We start from the raw sequence: 21,715 nt of genomic DNA, 5'->3' as shown, positions 1-21,715 counted from the left end.
ATTGGATATAAATTTAGTAAAAATGGGAATTATATTACTCAGCACATAAAAAACGAAGTTTTGAAAAACTGCAGCATGATAAAAAATAATGTTTCTCTAGAATTGAATTCTGAAGACATAATTGTAGTGTAGGTATACATCTTGGAATGAAATATATATTCTGCCTAAATTTTAGCTACAAAACTGCTGTTTTGATTATATTAGAGTTGTTAAACAATTTCATTCATAAAGCGGCAGGTCCAGTAAAAAATCAGAAAATTTGCATTTTTGCTTAAAAATTCCTCAATTTGCAAAAATATCGCTTGAAAATGGATTAAATTTATTTATTATTGAACTGAAAATATGCTGCTGCGCAGTACAAAAATGATGATTTTGCAAATGGACATATTTGTCGTGATTTAATCTATCGAATGTCTAGATATGATCGTGGTTATCTGATCCAAGAATTGAAATAAGGGAAAAAGTCTCTCCAAACATATTTTACTCCTTGTATAGGGTCAATTCGTTTTTAAATAGATTTATTGGTTCCACCAAAAGTTAATTTTTTTGGCACAAAAGCTTCCCTTCCGGTTTACTTCATAGATAAAAATAGACTACAATGAAATCCAAACTACATGAAATCAAGAATATACAACTTTTACTACATGTAAAAAAAAAACAAGAAATGTGTCGTGATGTAAACTCTGACGACACTGATTTTCTGCGACATCATAATATTTATGTGTGTGTAAACTCAGTGTATTTTTAGAACATTTAGTATATAATTCGTAATACATAGGATTCTACATGTAACTTTCGAATTGTTACCGAACACAAATATTTCTAAGTTGTGATTTAATTTACAGAGTGTTTTAACGGTATTGTTCCACGACGTGTTGGTAATAGCAATAAGAAAGCCAAGAAAAAGGTTTTTTGCTTTCATAAATGTAAAAAAGCATATCCGATACTGTCTTTTAATTAATCAATTGAGAATTGAAAAAAAATTACAAAAGCATAGGAATTGAGGTTCAATTTGTTGGATTTATTTCCAAGCGCCTTAACCCGAGGACTTCACTCAACCAACAAAGAATATGAGAAGATATTCATTCTTTGCAACTTGAAATAATACTTTTCCATCAATTTTCTCGAATGGTTAATCGAAAACCTTGAAGGTGTGTCTGAAATCTTGAGTATATTTGACCATAAGAAACCAGATATAGTTATCAAAGTATACATAAACTTGGATGGCAACACACTCAATAGGTATTTAGGCAATATTAAGATTTCCAAGTCACGGTTTCAAATCTTGCACAAGGCTAATAAATGAAGCCATGATTTACCAGCCCCTATCCAATTTGCTGTTAACATTGACGGACTAACCATCAAGTGGATTAGGCAACTGCTTTGGGTCCCTCATCTACTCCAATTTGTACGAGAAGGATGCCAAGTCAATTGACAAAGGCTAATAAACAAAGAAAAAAGGCAAATTTTTATAAGGGGTGCCAAGTTATTTACGAAGACTAAAAAAACACGGCGATGGCTGATTTTTATATTGCCTAGATGCCCGGGCGAATTGCACTGCCTAGGAGGCTCCGACATGGTTTAATCCGACACTGGATGTTAATAAAATTCTGGTCCAAGCATAATTTCCAAGCTTCTCCTAATGCTCAACAATTTCCAACCAAACTTAAACCAAATTGTCCAATATTGTCCAAATGTTTATTGGCTCTAGCTATATTAAATTTTTATTGGCTCTAGCTATATTGAGAGGTATTTCTGGATAAAATCTCCATAATAAACATAATTTTACTCTATCATCCTGTATATAATTACAGCATTGTATGCATTTTATTTAATTGATTTTAAATTTAGATCCAAAATCAGATCACTAGACCGTTAATATAAATTGATTGATTTTAGAACTGATTGATTTATAGACTCCTATTAAGAACGGAATGCCACCTAATTAATTATGTCCGTGTTCGTTCAAAAACATCAAAAAAACTATGTTGTTATATTAACTGCAAAAACAACGTAGTTCCCAACTATACTCCCTCTAAATATATCTTCAAATACAATAGGGCAACTTTTAGATAATCAAGCATATATTCTTGTTTATCTGTTTTCATAGCAACTTGTATAGTATTAAATACAAAATTACGTAGCTCCCAACTCAGAGAGTCTTAATAAATTTTCCCCATTTCAAGCTCATATTTTCATGATTTTGGCTTTCGCTTTAAATTATAAGCTCAGAAAAAATTATTTATTTTTAAAATAGAATAAATTTTTCATTAACATTTTTTGCATTTAATTCACCCAATTTTTGTATCCAAATTTTACTCGAATTTTAGCGATTTTTTTACCTTTTAAAAGGTATAGAAAATATTATTTTTATTAAATAATAAATTTTGAATAAACTATTCGATTATGATTTTCTGAGATCTAGATCGATATCTACGGCACCTCTAAATTCCAAAAAAGGTACCTAATAGTTGAATATTTAAGTACTTACATTGTTGGATACAATGACTCCCGTAAACGTGTTCGTAGCAATCGACCAAGTCGTACCATTCGCCCCACTTCCATTAATAGATGTTCTCGACTAACAAAAAATTGTCGAACACGTTCCCGTTTCTTAATTGGATCTTCTAAAGGCATACCACTAACAGCATCACGTAAATCTTGTATCTGGACACAGTATTCATCGACAGAACGATGAAATACAGCCGAGACACGTAATCTGGTCATTTGTTCTTGACAAGCTGACTCTATTCGTTGCCATGCAAAACGTAATTTTTGTGATAGTGTTGTATGGTCTTCGATAGATAATTTGCAGGATTGGCGTAATGTTAAAGATGCATTTAGAAGTTGACATCCAAAATTGTACGTACACTGCAAAGAAAAAAATTACCTATAAAGGCACTTAAATCTTTAAATTACTCCATTAAAAAAAATCTCAAGCCTAAATATAAGAGGTCAAGTTCGTAAAGTTTAAAAGCTTTTAGCCCCTATAAAAATTTGTCTACCTTGACTGTTATTTTGTTTTAAATAGCTTTCGTCCTTTTAACATAAACACCGGAAAAACCAAGCTCACAATTTGCTCTATTATCAAACATACCTTTTCCAATCTTCTACGAAGTATACTAAAGGAATTTCAATTTTTAACTTTTTATATGGACCAACAGTCCAGGAAGGTAAGAGTGCCTTAAAAACCAGTCTCTTGGCACTGCGGAGGAGCTAAATCATTTCCCGTTGAACAACACAGTCAGATCGATCTGGGTACCGGATCACTCCGGCGTTAAAGGGAATCAAGCAGCAGATACGTTGGCACGAGAGGAGTCGTCTCAAACGCCCCTTTCACCTGAGCCTGTCATAACCATAGCATGATGCTCCGTAATTTACCGAATCAAAGAATGACTACGGCAAGCCCATTTTGATTAGTGGTACTTTGCAAATGAAGGCATTATTCTCAGTACCGTTTCTTTAGCAATTATTGCAATTTATTGCTCACAGAGATCAAAATACAAAATCTAGATAATTCGCTTACCTTTACAGTTTGTTGAAACGATTGTAAATCCTCTTTTTGGTTTTGGATTTCCTGAACATTACAACCCACTTGACTATGCGATTCTAATACAACTTGAAATAAATCATTTAACCATTGAATGGCTTCCTCAGTATCACGTTCATAAGATGAAATATGTATAATTTTTTCCAGTGTTAATTTCTGCAATTCAACACTATCAGTGAAAATATTTTTTCTAGCTCTTGTCGCATCCAAAATATCATTAATATTAGTTATTTCTTCCTCATAATTAACCGGCACATCACCACCTAAGGCATTTTTTACCGGCATCGATAACATATCTCGTAATTTTTCTCCTTCCTTAACTAATTCCGTTTCGATTGCATCTAATTCTTGTTGGTTTTCAACTAATTTTTTTAACTTAATATTCGCTTCATTAAAATCGTCTATTTGATTACCCATCACTAATGCTTCGTAAACTTCACTAGTACGATCAAAATATTCGGAAATTAAACGAAATAATCTTAAAGAGGTTATTAACAGATTACGTCGTTTTTCTAGTCGAGTTGCAAAGCTTCGACAAACAAAATCCATAAATGCCTTCTGTGACAGCAAATCTCGATGTTGTATTGAATCGTTAATAAAAGGGAATGAATTTATTTTGTATGATATTTCAGCATAATGTCCATATGTATCCCAACATTGTAATTCGAGTATTTCATGCTCTAAACGTAGCTCTTCAGCCGATGCAACATCAAAACCAACACGTTGTTGGCTATTTGCTAATTCTTCTCCTTAAAAAAAAAAAAACAAAAATTACGAATTATTTTCTAATTTCTTTCTATTTTATAATATCCACAATTTACCAACGGTTAGAATCCAATTTGTTACTTTCGTAACTCCTTCTTCCAGTGATGTTAATTCATGCGCTGTTTCAAAACTTTTTTCCATTTGTACCCAAGCCGTATCGATTAATTCTTGTTTCGAATCAATTTCTGATAATAAATGATCAATTTCAGAAGCAGTATCTAGCAAATCTTGAGGTGCTTGACCATTTCCATTGAAATTTTTCCATTTTTTTATATTTTCTTCGTACAGAAATAGTAATTCTTTCCCTAAATAAAATATTTAAAATATGTATTAGTTTTTGAAAATATGTATAATTAAAACAGAACAAACCAGAATCTATTACAGCTTGTGCAAGCATTTTTGTGGATTCGCTAATATCCATACTAACATTGAGAGCATTTTCTACGTCACTAGTTCGTAGCAAGCAATTGTTAATCAATCGTTGTTGTAATTCTTTTAATTCGACTAAAACATACTCTAAGTCAGCTTTCCATTCTTCTAATCGCTAAAATTTAACAAAATATGTTAATACTTTAGTCTATTCAAAAAATATAGACAGGTATTCGCGATGAGACGATTTAATCCGAGAAATAACCTCCAAGAAAATAAGGAAAATTTGAATATAAAAAAGCTACACGACCCTAAGCAAAAAAATTGGTTATCATGAATTTGACCTTCCACTTACTTACACTTATCATTTGAGACTCTGTTACCCGTTTGAAAAAAACTAAAGCTAGAAAAAAAACACGTTAAAATTTCAGCAAACTATTTTCGTGTTTGAGTTTCAGAAAGACAGACAAGCGGGAAGGAGAACAAAATTTAACAAGGTGATTTAATTAACACTTATTCCGAAATTTTATTCCTACGATCAATATTTCTAAAAATTACAAGCTTAATATTTTGAATATACAAAGCTTTAAATTTTAAATATATTACAAATTAACAAAATAAAAAACTATTTTATTATTTACCATTTGATTTTGCACCCACTTTTCATGATCCGCAAGTATACAGCCTCCTCCAAGTTCAACAGGTATTTGTGACGTATCAATAAATTTAATCAGTCGAGATCTTGGAATGTAAATAATCTACAAATTATTAACGATAATAATAATAAACTATTAATATTCAAAATTTCTTCAACTCTAAATTACTTACAGAGATTTCATTTTGTGATTTAATACATTTTTCTACACGCTGCTTATCCCAAAATACATCCGGTCGTAATACCAATAAAAATGCAATAACATCTTTGGACACATTTTCACTAATATACCGTATATATGTTCGGGTTATTCGCCAACTACTCTCAATAGCATTTAAAACAATTGTTATACCGTTACGGAGGCTAGATGATCTATAAAAAGACAAATTGGTTAAACAAATATGATTGAACAGAAACCTCTCCTCGAATTTTTCAAAGCGTTTTTAGTAGACTAAAAATGTCACATAAAGCAGTGTAATGAAAGTTGACCTTTATTACCTGAATTTCCAGAAGAACAAACAGTGAATAAAGAATACAATTTGATTGTGTATCTTGTAGGACGATAATAATACACCATCGCATATCTATTTTTGTAATCCACAGAATATCCCCATAAGTCCTTAGGTACTTTTAATGATATCTTTATTCCAAGGTTAGTCAGATTCAGAAAAATATTACAAGTACAACTTGTTCGTATCAAAAGGAGGCGCCTTAGATTATCTCTTGGTCTTCAAGGTCAGTTAAAGGTCAACTTTTTTTTCACATAAAAGATATGTTCCTTATAAAACCTCAAATAGTTTTTTTTTAAACGTTTTTTTCTTCGAAATATGAATCTGTTTGGCAAAACTTGAATGTCAAAATTTACTAAAACTATAAAATTATGGCTTCAACGTACTTTGATGTTCTAAAGAATATTCCAAAAACTGTATTTCGTGCCCAAAAAGTGATTCAAAATTTCCAGGAATTTTCATATGTAGAAAGATTTTTACACTCATTTCCTGCGGAAGCTATTCATGTTTCAAAAATTTAGTTTTTATATATGAAAAAAAATTCTAAATTAAAGTGGTCTTCTAACTCTCACCAGTAACAGAAACGAGTTTATCTTCAACCATTTTTGTGTTAAATATTTTTTTGTAACTAATTTACCTCAAAAGATAGATCTCATTAGGCTGGCTAAATGTGGCTAAATTTAAAAGCAATAAAATAAGAGATGATGGAACAAAAATTTTATATTTTATTAATTTTTATTTAATAATTCCGGTCATCAAAGTCGAAAATTAGAGTAGTATTTTTGTTCAAATTTTTTCTTACCTGAAGCATCGTATTAGATAATTGATTACTAAAATAAATTGATCCTTCTGTTCGACATTTGTCTCTATTGGCACATTTACCAATAGTATAGGTCGTTGTTCTTTGTCTCGCCCACCAGGTAACGAGCATATATTCAATTGGAGGGCCTGAAGAATAGACGTATCCATTGGACCACATTCCAATTCCTTTTAATTACTGTAACAAAAAAAATAGAGACTATTAAGAATATTTAAGCGAAAGTAAAAACGATTAAAAGACCTACACAACGACATTTCGATGCATAAACATCTACAATAAATGTTTTTTTAAAGCAACTTCAAAAATAAATATAATAAAAGGTGAAATATAATTTTACACCAAATACTTGTGAATCATTTCCCAAAACCTCACCATTTTTGTAATATTCTTAAATGCGCTCCCACCATAATTATTAAATTCCATCATAAGGTCAGGAATGATATTTATCTGGAATCTCAAAGTAATAAGCGTAAAAACATTTTTAAAAAAACAGAGATCGAAAAATGAATTTTTTCCTTTTTTGAAGTTGATTAAAAAGGCTGACTGTAATTCAGTCTATAAAAATCATATTTTATTGTGGAATAAGTATACCATGGAGGTGTGAAATATTTATTTTAGGTCATAAATCAATTCGAATTTCTTTATTAAAGTTGTTCTGTTAAGTAGTCTTATGGGTATCAAATAACCAAAACTTTTGCCTACTTATTTAAAAAAAATGTATCTTCATTTTTATATCCCGTACCTTTGAAATATACAGAATGTTCGATTTACATCTAGACATATGAATATCACGAGTATGACAGAATACATGCATTAAGCAATGCATGCAAGTGAGAGGTATTACATACATGTGTTGAATCTTCGATATGCGTTGAGATAGTTGTAAGAGGCTTGGAGAGTGGGAGTTTCTTAGTTGAATAAATGAACTACCACAGATAAGCCACGATACAAGTCACTTTTGCAATTTCATATAACACCTATAATACCTCTTACTTAAATGCATTGCTTAATCCATGTACTCTCTCATACTCGTGATATTTATATGCCTAAATGTAAATCGAACATTCTGTATATTAAGGTATACTAATTTTAGTCCCAAGTTTATAGCGCTTAGAAATATTGATAATACGAACAAAATTTTAATATAATTGTCAATCAAATCACCTAATTAGTTCATATACGTGTGTCCGTCCGTGAATACGATAAGTAAAAAACGAAAAAAGATATCGAGCTGAATTTTTTTTTTGTGTTCAAGACGAAATGAGTTTATATTCGTAAATGAGCAACATAGGTGAATTGGGTCTTGCATCTTCTCTGCATTGGGTCTTGTATATTAAGGTATACTAATTTTAGTCCCAAGTTTATAGCGCTTAGAAATATTGATAATACAAAAAAAAATTTTAATATAATTGTCAATTAAATCACCTAATTAGTTCATATCCGTGTGTCCGTCCGTGAATACGATAAGTAAAAAACGAAAAAAGATATCGAGCTGAATTTTTTTTTTGTGTTCAAGACGAAATGAGTTTATATTCGTAAATGAGCAACATAGGTGAATTGGGTCTTGCATCTTCTCTGCATTGGGTCTTGTATATTAAGGTATACTAATTTTAGTCCCAAGTTTATAGCGCTTAGAAATATTGATAATACAAAAAAAAATTTTAATATAATTGTCAATTAAATCACCTAATTAGTTCATATCCGTGTGTCCGTCCGTGAATACGATAAGTAAAAAACGAAAAAAGATATCGAGCTGAATTTTTTTTTTGTGTTCAAGACGAAATGAGTTTGAATTCGTAAATGAGCAACATAGGTGAATTGGGTCTTGCATCTTCTCGGAGATAAAACAAAAGTTTAAGCGTAAAAAATTCTTTTTATAAAAAAGAAACAACTTTTGTCTGAAACATTTTTTTGTAAACATCACAGCTTACCCGCCTGGGCTCAAATTAAAACAAAATTTTGAAGTTAATTTTCTCTAAAATTATGAAAGATAAGGAGTTGAACATTTGCAGGTAGATTCAACTAGTAATCTTGTTGAAACATTCTCAAAAAACGAAAACATTCTAGAAGATATTTAAGAAAATTTTCGAAGCTTTCGAAAACCAAAACAAATTGTGTTTGTTTTTTAAACTTTTCTATTATAATAGAAGTACTGACATTCGTAAACTTTCTATACAGGGTATTTCAACAATTAACTCAGTCAGCTGTTTGTTTTAACTTGTTTTTTTTTTATATGTAAAAAAATACAGTTAATTTTAAATATTTATGAGACAGTAAAATTAATCAGTTCTATCTTTTTTATTTAAATTTAATAAAACGGATGTTGTACAGGAAGATATATTTTGAAAGATAAATTTGTATGCGGGTTTTTTTTTGTTGTAGAAAAAATATTTTACAATGAGAAGCGTCATCTTCTGTCAAATTGATTGATTCGCGAAATTTTAATTTTAAAATTTAAATACACCAGACATTTATCGACATGAAGAAACCTCCAAGCCTAAGTATTCTTCACACCAAATAATAAAAATTCGTAGAGCAGGAGCTGTGTTAGCTAAGGAAATTTTCTTTAAAAACATTAAAAAAATAACACGTTTTTTCAAGAAGTTTTATTTCCAAAACTAAACGCCCAGAAAAAAATCACAACGGTACTTTTTGCTAAAAACTGATCAAAAAATACAAAAATATGCTTCACTTTGAAAAATTCTAAATTTTAGACTTTACGGGCACATGGCTATTTTAACGATGGCTATTTTAACACCTATTAGGTAGGCTCGATAAACATTTGAAAAATTTTTTTAATCAGTACAAAATCAATAGCTTCCATTTCCTTTGGAGAAACTTCGGATTCTAGTATGTGTGTGTACACAACTACTATAACCAATCCTCATATGATCAGCTTTAGTAAATTCAAAGAATTTTTTTGGCCTGGCTCTCCCATTATTTCGAGTCTTATGCATAGGGGGTAAATGAGATCGTCCAGCGATGCAGGTGTGCTAGGCTACTATATTGATAATAATATTCTATCGGATATTTTTTTGGTCTCGAGACTCCGCAAGATGTAATAATAGTATTCGAGAACTTGACATCGCGCAGGCTCTCTCGCTCAAAATTCTCTCCAAATGCGCATCTATTTTATAATATTAGTCTTCTCGAGCCTAAATGGCCTAGCGGTCTAAGGCGTTTGTCTTTGAGTGTTCGTCTATTTAGGTTGCGAGTTCGAATCCAGGCAGAGTGAACAATTATGATTAATGAGGGCGGTAGAATTGATCACATTGTCGTCGCTTGGGTAAGAACGAAGTAACTGACTCCACCCACATCAAAATGTAATTGTAAATATGTTTGTAATTAAATAAATAAAAATTAACAAATAATGATATGTCGGAGAAACGGAGGTTAAACCCCATTATTATATTATTATTATATATTATATTAGTCTTCTCTAGATTAAGAATTTCTATAATAATTTACTTTTTATAAGAATACATTGAAAAAAAAAATTTGTTGTCAACGGTACAACAAGAGAATAAATTATTATGAAAATTAAATTTGAATAAATGTTGTAACATTACATTTTACGATGCAAATTATAATTTTTTCAATCTAATAGAAGCAATTAATAGAAAAAATTTAATGTTTGTAAATAGAGACAAAAAACTTAATTGTTGCAAAACCTATTAACAAATTTTTTTTTTGATAGATAATATTTGAATAACACGAATCTCTACGTTAAAAAAATATATATAACTATAGGCATCGACAAATAACGGTATTAAATGAATATTATCAAACCCACTTTTACATGTGAAATTATAATCAAACAGTTCATAATAATTTGGTACCTACTATAAAATAACAGACTTATGCCTGTAGCCAGTGGGTCAAGATGAGGCATTTCCTTCATTCGTCTTTTTGAATATATTTTTCCTAAATAACGTGGCGTTAAGACCTATCTAAATTTCTTATGCAAATAATTTGACCTGCTAAGCACGAATGCTTTGAATAGTGATTCGTTCGAACTTCTTTTCAATTATTCTACAAAAAAAAAAAACATTTTTGTATTGTCTGACCAATTTTAAACCAACAAGTCTTCTTTAAATAAATCTTTTTTGAAAAAAGAAAACTGACTCCTTTTCAAAACATGCACTTTAAAAAAAAAAAAAAAAAAACCTGGAAAGTTTACCTTTTCAAAGAAAAATCGGCGGATCTACAATTGGCGGAGAAATCGGCGAACATACATAAGAAAAATACATACATACGAACATGGGCCCTCCTACTATTTTGAAATCGGTTAAACATTAAAAATTAGGCTGCCTAAAACTTCTAAACTTTAGTATACTTTTCTTTATTATGAAATAATTGATCAAATAAAAAGTTTTGAAAAAATGCTTTAAATTAAACTTCCAACTAAAAAGATAACTTTTTCTAATATTTGCCTTTTTTCCATCAGTGATATCGCATCCAAGCGGATATATCGATGGTTTTAAGCTATGTTTCAAATCAAAATTTGGTTATCCGTTTAAAGATAATCATCATTTTTATAGTTTGAACAAGAATCTTCATATGAGCAGATTTTTAGTTGAAGGACCTAAATTAAATTTTGTAAATCTTTCTTTGCAGTTTTTTTTTTACAGTTTTTTTTAATAATCAATAGTACCCACATCAAAACGTACAACTTCAAAAACTAACAACCCCTTCCGCCTAAGACATTTCATTTCCACCGATGAATCAAGAGGTCCAAGTTTCGATTCTCGGCAGTGGTGTATATGTAATTTTTTTTGCTTCTTGATTAGTATTTCCTTGGCTACGGTTTGCTTCACGTTGGATTCCTTGGCTACGAGCCTGAATGTTTAATAACATGTGCTTTTCGTTTTTATAATCAAATTATTTTAAATATATAATAAAAATAAAACTTTTAACAAAAAGAAAACCGACTTCAAAAGAAAAACTTTTCCAAAACAAATTAATATACACTAAAAAGTAAAAAAATGACGATAATATAATGTAGTTAAAATTATTGTTATTTTTGGAGTCGGTGACAGCCAAGGGAACAACTCTGACAGAACAGTTTGCTACATTAGCTTGGCTGACACCGACTCCAAATATAATTTTAACTACATTATATTATCGTTATTTTTATACTTTTTAGTGCATATTAATTTGTTTTGGAAAAGTTTTTCTTTTGAAGTCGGTTTTCTTTTTGTTAAAAGTTTTTTTTATTTTGTAATTTTTAGTGAATCTGTAGTGTCTAACTAATTTGCCACTAGAAAAGAATAATCGAAATCGGTTGGCGTGATATTGAGTTATTCGTCCTCTTGTCGTGCTTACTTAATACAAATTTAAGAATTTTGTGGTTTTCTCATGGATGGCGTTGTCAGAACTGGACCAAAAAGAAATGGGGAGAAGCACGAGCTTTTAAATAGATAAAGATTAATAAATCATCAAAATCGGTTCACCCAGTAGAAAGTTCTGAGGTAACAAACATAAAAAAAATACAGACGAATTGATAATCTCCTCCGTTTTTGCTTGAAGTCGTTTAAGAAATTGGATGCATAATAAGAATCTATTCATTCACATTTTCGATAAATCATCTGTTATCTGTTATATGAATTTTAATGAAGTTTTTACAACGAGAATCTGAATAAATATGTACAGTTAGGTTTTTATAAATCTCTGAATGATTTACGATTATTAAAATCGATACAAATAGCTAATGGGTAATTGTGATATTATAAAAATGTAAATCTGCATATGTTTTTGCAATCAAATTACTATTAGAGTAAACATACAAATATGCTTTTACAATTAATATTATATAACGTTATAATTGCATAGCGAGCTTAATCTGAAGAATGTCGCAGATATACTGTTCATTATTTAGGTTTTTATACCCTGTATATATATGTAATATATATCAAGGTATACTAAGTTTAGTCCCAAGTTTGTAACGCTTAAAAATATTGATGCTACGAACAAAATTTTGGTATAGGTGTTCATAAAATCATCTAATTCGTCCTTTTTCGATTATCTTCCTGGCTGTCTCTGCCTGTCAAGCTGAAATTTTTATAGCGCACTCAGGAGGTAAAAAGTGAGATCGAGTTCGTAAATGAGAAAAAGGGTCAACTGGGTCTTGGATCCGTAAGACCCATTTTGTAAACCGTTAGAGATAGAACAAAAGTTTAAAAGTAAAAACTATTCCTTATAAAAAAATAAACAACTTTTGATTGAAACATTTTTTCGTAAAAATCACTGTTTATCCTTGAGGACGCAAATCAGGTGCAAATTATATAGGATGTATTTTATGGGAATATCAGTTCTGTATGGCTATCGACCACTTTTTTTGGGATGATTGGGTTATTAATAAGAGACAAAATTTACTAATTATAAAATAAAATCATTGCAATATCTAATTAAAAACACACTACCCTACTTGCTTGGGTGCCACAACTAATCACAAAAATTCAGCTTATTCCGTTAGATTTCGAGGTGAAAAAGATGATTGGAGTGTATCTAATTTTTTTCTCATTTTAAGAATGTAGTCCAACTAAAATTAAGTTAAATTTATCCAATAATTGTCTAAGATAAATTCTTTCCACATAATTGTATATTTATTTCTTTACAAATTGAAAGTGTACTTGATTACGCACGATATAGATTGAATGATTAAATTAATTAAATAATAAAAAAATATTAAAAGTAAAAAAAAATAAAATCATTATATCGTTGTATTTTTTTTACTCATACATGATTAAATTTTAAATTTAATAAATTTGATAAAATTGGATTTTTTTTCATGTTTTATTTATTAAGTATGTTAATTTATTAAGTACGTAAAAACTGGTTTTTAGTATACAAAAATAATAATTATTATCGATAAAATTTTATTAACGACAAATTCTTTAAATTTACATAACTACAAAATTTACAAAAAAATAAACTCAAATCACTTCCATTCAAGTATTTTCGATAAATAAATATAATTTCAAAAATAGAAAGCGATCAAGGATGTAAGATAAATTATTTTGGTTTTTTTGAGGAAACATTTCTTGAATAAATTTCTTTATTAATTTGTTATTTCCTTTCAAAAATAGTAATAATTACAATAATTATGAACATGAATGAATAACCTTTGACTACGATCTTTATAAATATCAATCAATTTGTCTACATGGAGGTCATTTGCATGCACGACACATATTATTTTAAAGGTTTGTGAAACCCTTAAGAGATATACTTTCCAATCTGAAAGTTAACCACATCGAAACTTCAAAATTAATATATTGAATTGAATTTTGGTTTAATTTAATTAAATTAGGTAATTTAATTTTTTTGAATTTTTTTGTTAAATTACTTGGATTATAGAAGACTTATTACAATAAGCGGACCTTCTCGCTAAATGAAAGTAGATTTAAAAATTAAAAATCAAATATTGAAGAAATTTAAAAAAAATTTATTTGAAAATTTATATTTCAATTTCCATATTTTATTAATTAAAATAAATAAATAATTAACTTAAATTATCGAGATAAGTATCTCGATTCATACGATTAAAACTTGCATAAATGCATTGATTTTTTAACCAAGCAAAATATAAATAGGTAAATCTATAAGTTTTAATAGTTATCGTAATTCTTCTAATTTTGTTTTCTTTAAATTAAACTATGTTTTCTCGATAATTAAATCTATGATTGTTAAATTATTTTAATTTTTTTTATAATTATTTCAATGTTTTAATACATTAATTTGGACATCTATTTTTTTTTTATCAGCGTAGTGGGAGATCTTTTTAAAATTAAAATATTTGTAAAGCAATGCCAACTCGAATTTTTAAAATTAATTCGTACTAAACACTGATATTTTCGAGAAGACATACCTGAATTATCAGATAAAATATTTCCATATAAATACCTACTATTGGATTCAAAATCCAAAATAGTTTTCCAAATTTTTTTCCAAAGTATAGTTTTTGTTGGGAATGTTAGAATTTTTTTTATTTACGCCAAAAAAATCGGTAATTATGGTTGATTATTCAAATATCGAAACGAAAATTAAAATTTTAATTGTATATTAATTAATTTACCTGTATGAGATCTTTGAATATAATTTATTAATCAATATTTCATTGATTAATGAAACGTATAAGCTTTGTTATCACACAACATTTTCAAAACAATCACAAAAGTTACTTAATATGTTGATTAAAAATATGATGAATTAGAGCACACAATTTTATGATAAATTCATAACAAACATTTAATATTTTAATTATATTATATTAATTATTGATTTAAGAGTGCACTGAAACTCTTGTATCGACCCTGACTACATCTTACAAGAGTCTGATTATATATTTTAATTACACGAAGCTCGCTAAGTAAAAGATTGTTATGTTTTTTCTGTCGTTTTTTGCTTGTGTCACACCATAATTTCTTCAATGCAGTATATATATTGTATAATAATAAAAACAAGTGTTTAAGAAACAGTAGATGACCGCGCGGTTATTGAATATATGGCACAACTCGCGACTCAACAAACTACCACATACAAGCTGATCAACCGGTTCAAAGTCATATATATATAACTTACTTAAGAGTATTAAACTTTAAATCTGCTGGTTTTTGAGTGTGAAAAAACGGTTGAGCGAAGTGTTACCTCTATATATGAATATATGTTTAACCACTTTTTCCGCTGATAATTTCATTTATCAGCTCCTCAATTATTTTCAGAGACGGAGTGCACCTTCTTCATGCATATACCATGCATTACACCAGCCCATCACAACTATTAATTATTGTTGTGACGGCAGGAATCAAACCCGCTACCCTAAGCATACCGCGAACTACTACTTTTTCCTAACGACCGCAAAAATGTTACATAATGCTAGTAGATATATCATCCCTTCCCTTCCCAACTACTGTCCGCCAAACCGAGTTACTCCTTTTCGATTATGAGGGAGTTTATTTGGTAAGGGGCAGAAATTTTTTCGGCTTTTTAATCTACTGTAAAAACATCTTAAAAATATACTTCAAAAACTAGCCCTTTATTGTTACAGTCGCCAAAAACTGAAAAAGCCGAAATTTTTTAAGGTTTTTTTTTCAATTTTTGACAAAGTCATAAACAAGTCTGCTAAAAATAAGAACTAATGTATTTGACATAAGCTCTGATGTGTAAAGTTACGTTGATAAACTTTCAAAGGCTTTATCTCGAAAACTATTGGACCTACAGAGTCCACTCTAGTCTACTTTTATATTGTAGCAAATTTTTCCTGAAAAAATACTATCAAAAACTATTCCCTAAAGATTATAATCGCTAAAATCTGAAAGTTACACGGTTTTTTTATTTTTGACAAAGTTTCGTTCGGCGCTCGAGGACACAAACTTGGATTATTCATTAGACCAACATCATAAACAAGTCTGCAAAAAATCAGAACTACCGGATTTGACGCAAGCTACCCCGTACTTTCAGGTGAAAGGGCTATAGTATTAGAATGAAAATTCCAAAAATTGTTGATCACCATCTTGAGTTCCGGTTTTCTTACCATTTTTTTTATTGCATATTATTGTACAGTAGAACCTCGATAAGGAAAAAGCCAAGAGAAATGTTGAAAAATAAATTGAGTTATCCACTTTTTAACTTACTAAAGATTTAAGTTAAGAAGTTTTTAATGGTTCATATTTTTACTTAGTTAAGTTCTGTTTATTGTTTATTTATTATACATATCGCCGTAAAGTTAAATTTGTTCTTTTAGATTTTCTAGAAAAGTCCCTCTTGGTATAACAATCATCAAAAAAAACGGTAGGGTTATCTGAAAAATATATGCGGATCTTTGAATACTCAAAACAAAGTAGTTTCTTTTTCTTATATGTACATACAGAATCACAATATTACTTACTTACCTGTACGTTGAGATACCTTTTTATTACAATTTACAAAGTGTTACAAAAATTATTCATAGGACGCGACCAGGCCAAATCTCTTACAACACAGCATCAATTCAAAGACACAAATATGTTCAATTCAGTCATTTTTACTTGGTGGATGATGTTACCGAAATTCATAGAATTAGATGTCAAAAAAGATTTTGTTATATCATTCCAATGTTTTTAAAAAAAAATAAATAAAACGTCTGCATACCTTAAACGAGTAAATTTTTTTTATAAACATTCCAACTTCTATATTTATCAGGCATTCCTAAAGCGAAATACCCTTTTAGATTGGCATAACTTGCAACAGCATTCGAATTCTGATCTATTTGATTTTAAGATACTTATATTATGGTCGCTCTGAAAATAAGTACGTATTTGATCACAAATTTTCCAGACACGGTTAATATTTCAATTTTCTTTGTTAGCAAACTTTCTTTTATCAAACCTTCAAAAAACAGGTAATAAAAATTATAAAACTTTTGGTTCAATCTGGGGTACTGAATAATATGTACAAAAACAATAAATATTAATTTTAATGTAATAAAAAGTGTATAAGTTCCCCTTTCGCTTATCGCTTTCGCTTATAATTTAATTTAAGGAAGTAAAATGGGTAGCGGACACCATTCTGATTATACAATAACGGCGCTTCCACCATAAGTATTTCATTAAAACAAACGCAAAGAGTTCCTAGGTCACTCTCAAATATTAAGGCTTCAACGACCTAGAAATAAAAAATATTTTTTCCATCATTCTCTCGGGAAATTTTTTAATCTGGACTCTGGTAAAAACGGTCTTAGTGGTTAAAATCCTTTCTGAATAATGGTTTTCAAGACATTGCTGGGATAAAATTTAGATAAAACCGTGCAAAGTGAAATTAAACAATTAACTGAGTTAATTGTTGAAATGCCCTGTATAGACAGTGTCGTATACCAGACATTGTATTATTTTATAAATAAAATAAGTTTAAAAAAGCCAAAAAATTTATGACAAATAAATGATAACCTTATACCTTGCTTAGTTTTGGAGAAAATGGAAACTTATGTTATAGCATAATTAGCACCCTCATGGAAAAACAAAGATGCTTACGAAAAAATGTTTCAAACAAAAGTTGTTTATCTTTTTATAAGAAACATTTTTTATATTTAAACTTTTAATCTACGGTTAAAAATGATTCGGCGGATTAAAAACCCAATTGACCTATGTTGATCATTTACGAACTTAAACTCACTTTTAACAAACTGAGCACACCATTTTTTGTTTGTTTTTGAGTTATCGACAGACATACTATACTAAAATTTTCTTCTCATCATCAATATTTCTAAGCGTTACAAACTTGGGACCAAATTTAATATACCTTGATATACAAGGACCACAATGTTTGAAAAACAAACAAAAATCTCTTTTAAACTCACAGTAAAAATATTAACAATTTAACTAGTCAATCTTACAAAAATCTATTATAGCTTATATCATATAAACTGAACATTCCAATGAGTATACTTAATATATATTTTTTTTCCCAAAAAATAACAATCTAACACAATTATAGCACACAAATTGTATAGATTTTAGAAATTTTCTATGCATGAAATTGTATATCAGCAATAACTTCTTTTTTTTTCATTTAATAACAGATTCTTTTTCAATACACAACTGTTTGGTTTCAAAAAGTGTGTCGTTATAAACACGATTAAAAAAATGTTATATTCCAGTATATGTGAAATGTTAAATTCTCACCTACCCATTTTTGTAATAATTTAAATAATATGTAAATAGTTACGTGGCGTTATATGTTTGTACGTTTTTTTTTTAAAAACTTAAAATCAATTTTATCATTGATCTAATTCTTGATCGTAATTATTATTTAATAATTAATTATGACATTCTTTTAATTACAAAAGTTATTGCTTGAAAATCTAAGTTAAATTTTTGCCAGTAAAATAAATTTTGAAAAAAAAAAAAAACATTAGAATTCATTTTTTCTTTATTGTACTTTGCTAGGGATAAAGTAACGGTCCAAAAATATTGAGCCGTTTGGCTTGACCTACACTCTCAACATGTCGGAAAAAGGAGGGTATGAAAATTTATCAACAACCAGCTACTTTTTACACAATTGTTTAATAATTATTATTAAAATTGATTGCTCATACTGGTCTACAAATTTCATGAGACGTTTTCTCAGACCTAGAACCTGATTTTGTATGAAAATATCGCAATTTTCTATGTTTCTAGCAGTAACCTAGAAATATATACCTACCGTGAAGCTTTTCCAAATGACCAAGTAAAAATTAAGACTATTAAGAGCCTAACGAATGGAAAACGATTCTTTCGATATGTTATTCACTTGAAAATTTGGAAATTTTTTCTCGTTTTTCATTGGAATACTTTTTGAGGCTCTACGAGGAAAGCCTGGAAAATGCGTTACTTTTACTTACGATCTAGTGAAATATCCCTCTGTTTTGTTGAGATTTAAAAATGGTTTTGACAAAGGCGATTGGTTTCTCTTACGCGCAACAAGCTGATTTAATTTCTATAATCGATTTTAAAAACTTGTCACTCATAAAAATCTTAATGAAGAAATAATATTACAATAGCAATCCAATTTTAATATCTGAAAACAAACCTGATTATATATATTTAGTTCACACGGGGCAAAACACTAATATAAGCATATTTTTGAATTTATGAGGCTTCCATATTATGTAATTTGAACTTCCCAAATTTATATTTGGAGAGAGTTGACATATAATATTATTATTTTGCTTATACAAAAAACCAACAAATCGACAAATAACGTACAATTTTTACCTTATAAATTATTTTTACGATAATGATTGTATAAGTACAGATCTTACACCTTCAGTAGGAAATTTTTTTGTCTTTCTAAATACGTTTTTGAGATGGATCGGGCGACAGCACGTATGCGTTGACCCAAGGAATTACCTCAGTTGTTAACACACACAACTCTGTATGGAAAGATAGGCGACGCGCAATCCATGTATTTAATGGTCTAAGCATACACGTTAAAGTAAGTAAACGGTAGTAACTTTCATTATGAAAAACGTAATTTTCTAGAAACCAACAGCGGATTGGCAGATATCAAGCTTATAAAATTTTGTTCATTGTTTTAAGTTGGGTGTTAATGATTTTTATAGCCTCAGTATATTATCAAATTAGACATATCCAGACCACAAAAAAATAACAGAAGATTAGATTTATAATCTTAGACGCTCGCTGTCTAACAATGTGTATAGTATATTTATTGACTTCTAATGTTTGCGTGCAGACAAGAGTGATTTTTTTTAGCTCATTTCTTATATTTTGCATGAAAGCAAATCTGATAGGTATCATCTTCAGATCAGAATGATGTAGACAGGAGCATATTGTGTTATGTATGCCTGTATGGTAATAAGAGCTTATCACGCGCATCTAATATTTAAAATGTCAAAAAATAATAAAAAAGTAATAAATAAATTCTTTATAAGATATGATGACATTATCTCAAAATTTTGATCAACAAATATGTAGGTAATATTAGTTGCTTGGATTCTTTAAAACGTCTCTTCGTAAAGTTTCAAAGAATGAAATTGATCTATTCTATAATTTCATCAAAATTTTTCTTAGAAAGCTAACTGGAATAAAGTTCGTTCGAAATGTTTTTTTTTTTTTTTAATTTTTAATGTTCTAATTTTTGCAATTTTTATCAAAATAATAAAAACATTCCTATAATAAAAACTGATTCCTATAATAAAAACAACATTAATACAACCGCGTGCTGTAATTTAAAAATATATTAAGATTCAAAGCGATGATGTAAAACAAGTAAAAACAAACAATTGATTGAGTTAGTTGTTGAAATACCATGTATAGACAGTGTTGATTACGGAATCGTTTATTTTTCCACGTCATGTAAGTAAAGAGAAATAGCCACTCTTAAATAGCCAGACATACATACATGTCACACACACATGATTGATATTCCCATATAATTACTATATAATTTGCGGATAAACAGTGATGTTTTTGAAAAAAAATTTCAAGCAAAAGTTGTTTATTTTTTTATACGGAACATTTTTTACATTTAAACTTTTGTTCTATCTCTAACAGTTTACACGATGGGTACTACGGACCCAAGATCTAATTGGCCTATGTTGCTCATTTACGAACACAACCTCACTTTTTACCTGAGCACGTGTAAAAATTTCAGCTTGTTATCTTTTTTCGTTTTTGAGTTATCAAGCTGTCAGACAGACAGACAGACAGACAGACATAGGGACGGACAGACATTCAAACGGACAAATGGATTTTATGAACACCCTTACCAAAATTTTGCTCGTAGTGTCAATATTTTTAAGCGTTAAAAACTTGGGACTAAACTTAGTATACCTTGATATACATATATTACATATATACATGGAATAATAATGGTGGGAGCGTCTTGAAAAATATATTTAGCTAAATGGACCATTTTAAGCTTTATTTTTAATATCGATATTTTAATATCGATACTAGAACTGACAATTGCAATCTTACTGCGATTTTTTGCGTCTTGTGTTGTCATTAATTATCATCAAAAATTCATAAAAAAACACACAAATAGAAAAAACTTTAATTCCATAAAATTGACGATCGAGCCGCGGTTAAAACCCGAGTTTTCCTTATTATGCCAGTTTTCCACTAAACAGACAAACAAAAACAAAACTGAAACTGCAACAAAAACAAAACTGAAACTGTTAAGACATTGTTGGCTCCCAAAAGTTTGTAAAAAGTTTTGTTTTTTTCGACTCGAGTTTCAGTTTTATTTTTGTTTGGCCGTTTAGTGGAAAACCGGCATTACCAAACTTTCATCAAAAAGTATCACATAAATTTCGCTTCATTATGATGTCGAGATTTAAGCCTATCAACGAAAATTTGTAGATAAGTTACAATAGTTCAAGGCTCTTAAAATATAATTGATTGTAAAATATCAAGAGACTGTTGAATTTTGCATTAAAGGTTGATTGCAGACATAAAAATACACAATTGTTAAACAAATGAATTAAATAAAAAAAGGAAGCGAACTTATATTCACTTTTATATTTTTTATCCAATCATATTATAGTAAATATGTGATTGTATAAACAT

The 21,715-nt window shown here is 29.1% G+C and overlaps 1 protein-coding gene across 1 annotated transcript in view; it reads right to left on the bottom strand.

Moving 5' to 3' along the window:
- Positions 1-6,832, bottom strand: part of LOC123296560 (titin) — a 175,143-nt gene extending 168,311 nt beyond the window's left edge. Inside the window, 7 exon segments of the mRNA XM_044878085.1 lie at positions 2,492-2,871; positions 3,527-4,299; positions 4,372-4,620; positions 4,685-4,859; positions 5,326-5,442; positions 5,513-5,711; positions 6,651-6,832. Coding sequence (XP_044734020.1) covers positions 2,492-2,871; positions 3,527-4,299; positions 4,372-4,620; positions 4,685-4,859; positions 5,326-5,442; positions 5,513-5,711; positions 6,651-6,817 — 2,060 coding nt within the window. The 5' untranslated portion in view covers positions 6,818-6,832.
- Positions 6,833-21,715: the final 14,883 nt, after the last annotated feature.

The sequence above is a fragment of the Chrysoperla carnea genome, chromosome 3, assembly GCF_905475395.1.
Source record: "Chrysoperla carnea chromosome 3, inChrCarn1.1, whole genome shotgun sequence".
Taxonomy (NCBI): domain Eukaryota; kingdom Metazoa; phylum Arthropoda; class Insecta; order Neuroptera; family Chrysopidae; genus Chrysoperla; species Chrysoperla carnea.
The sequence above is the reverse complement of the archived record's forward strand: the minus strand, read 5'-3'. Positions and strand labels throughout refer to the sequence as shown.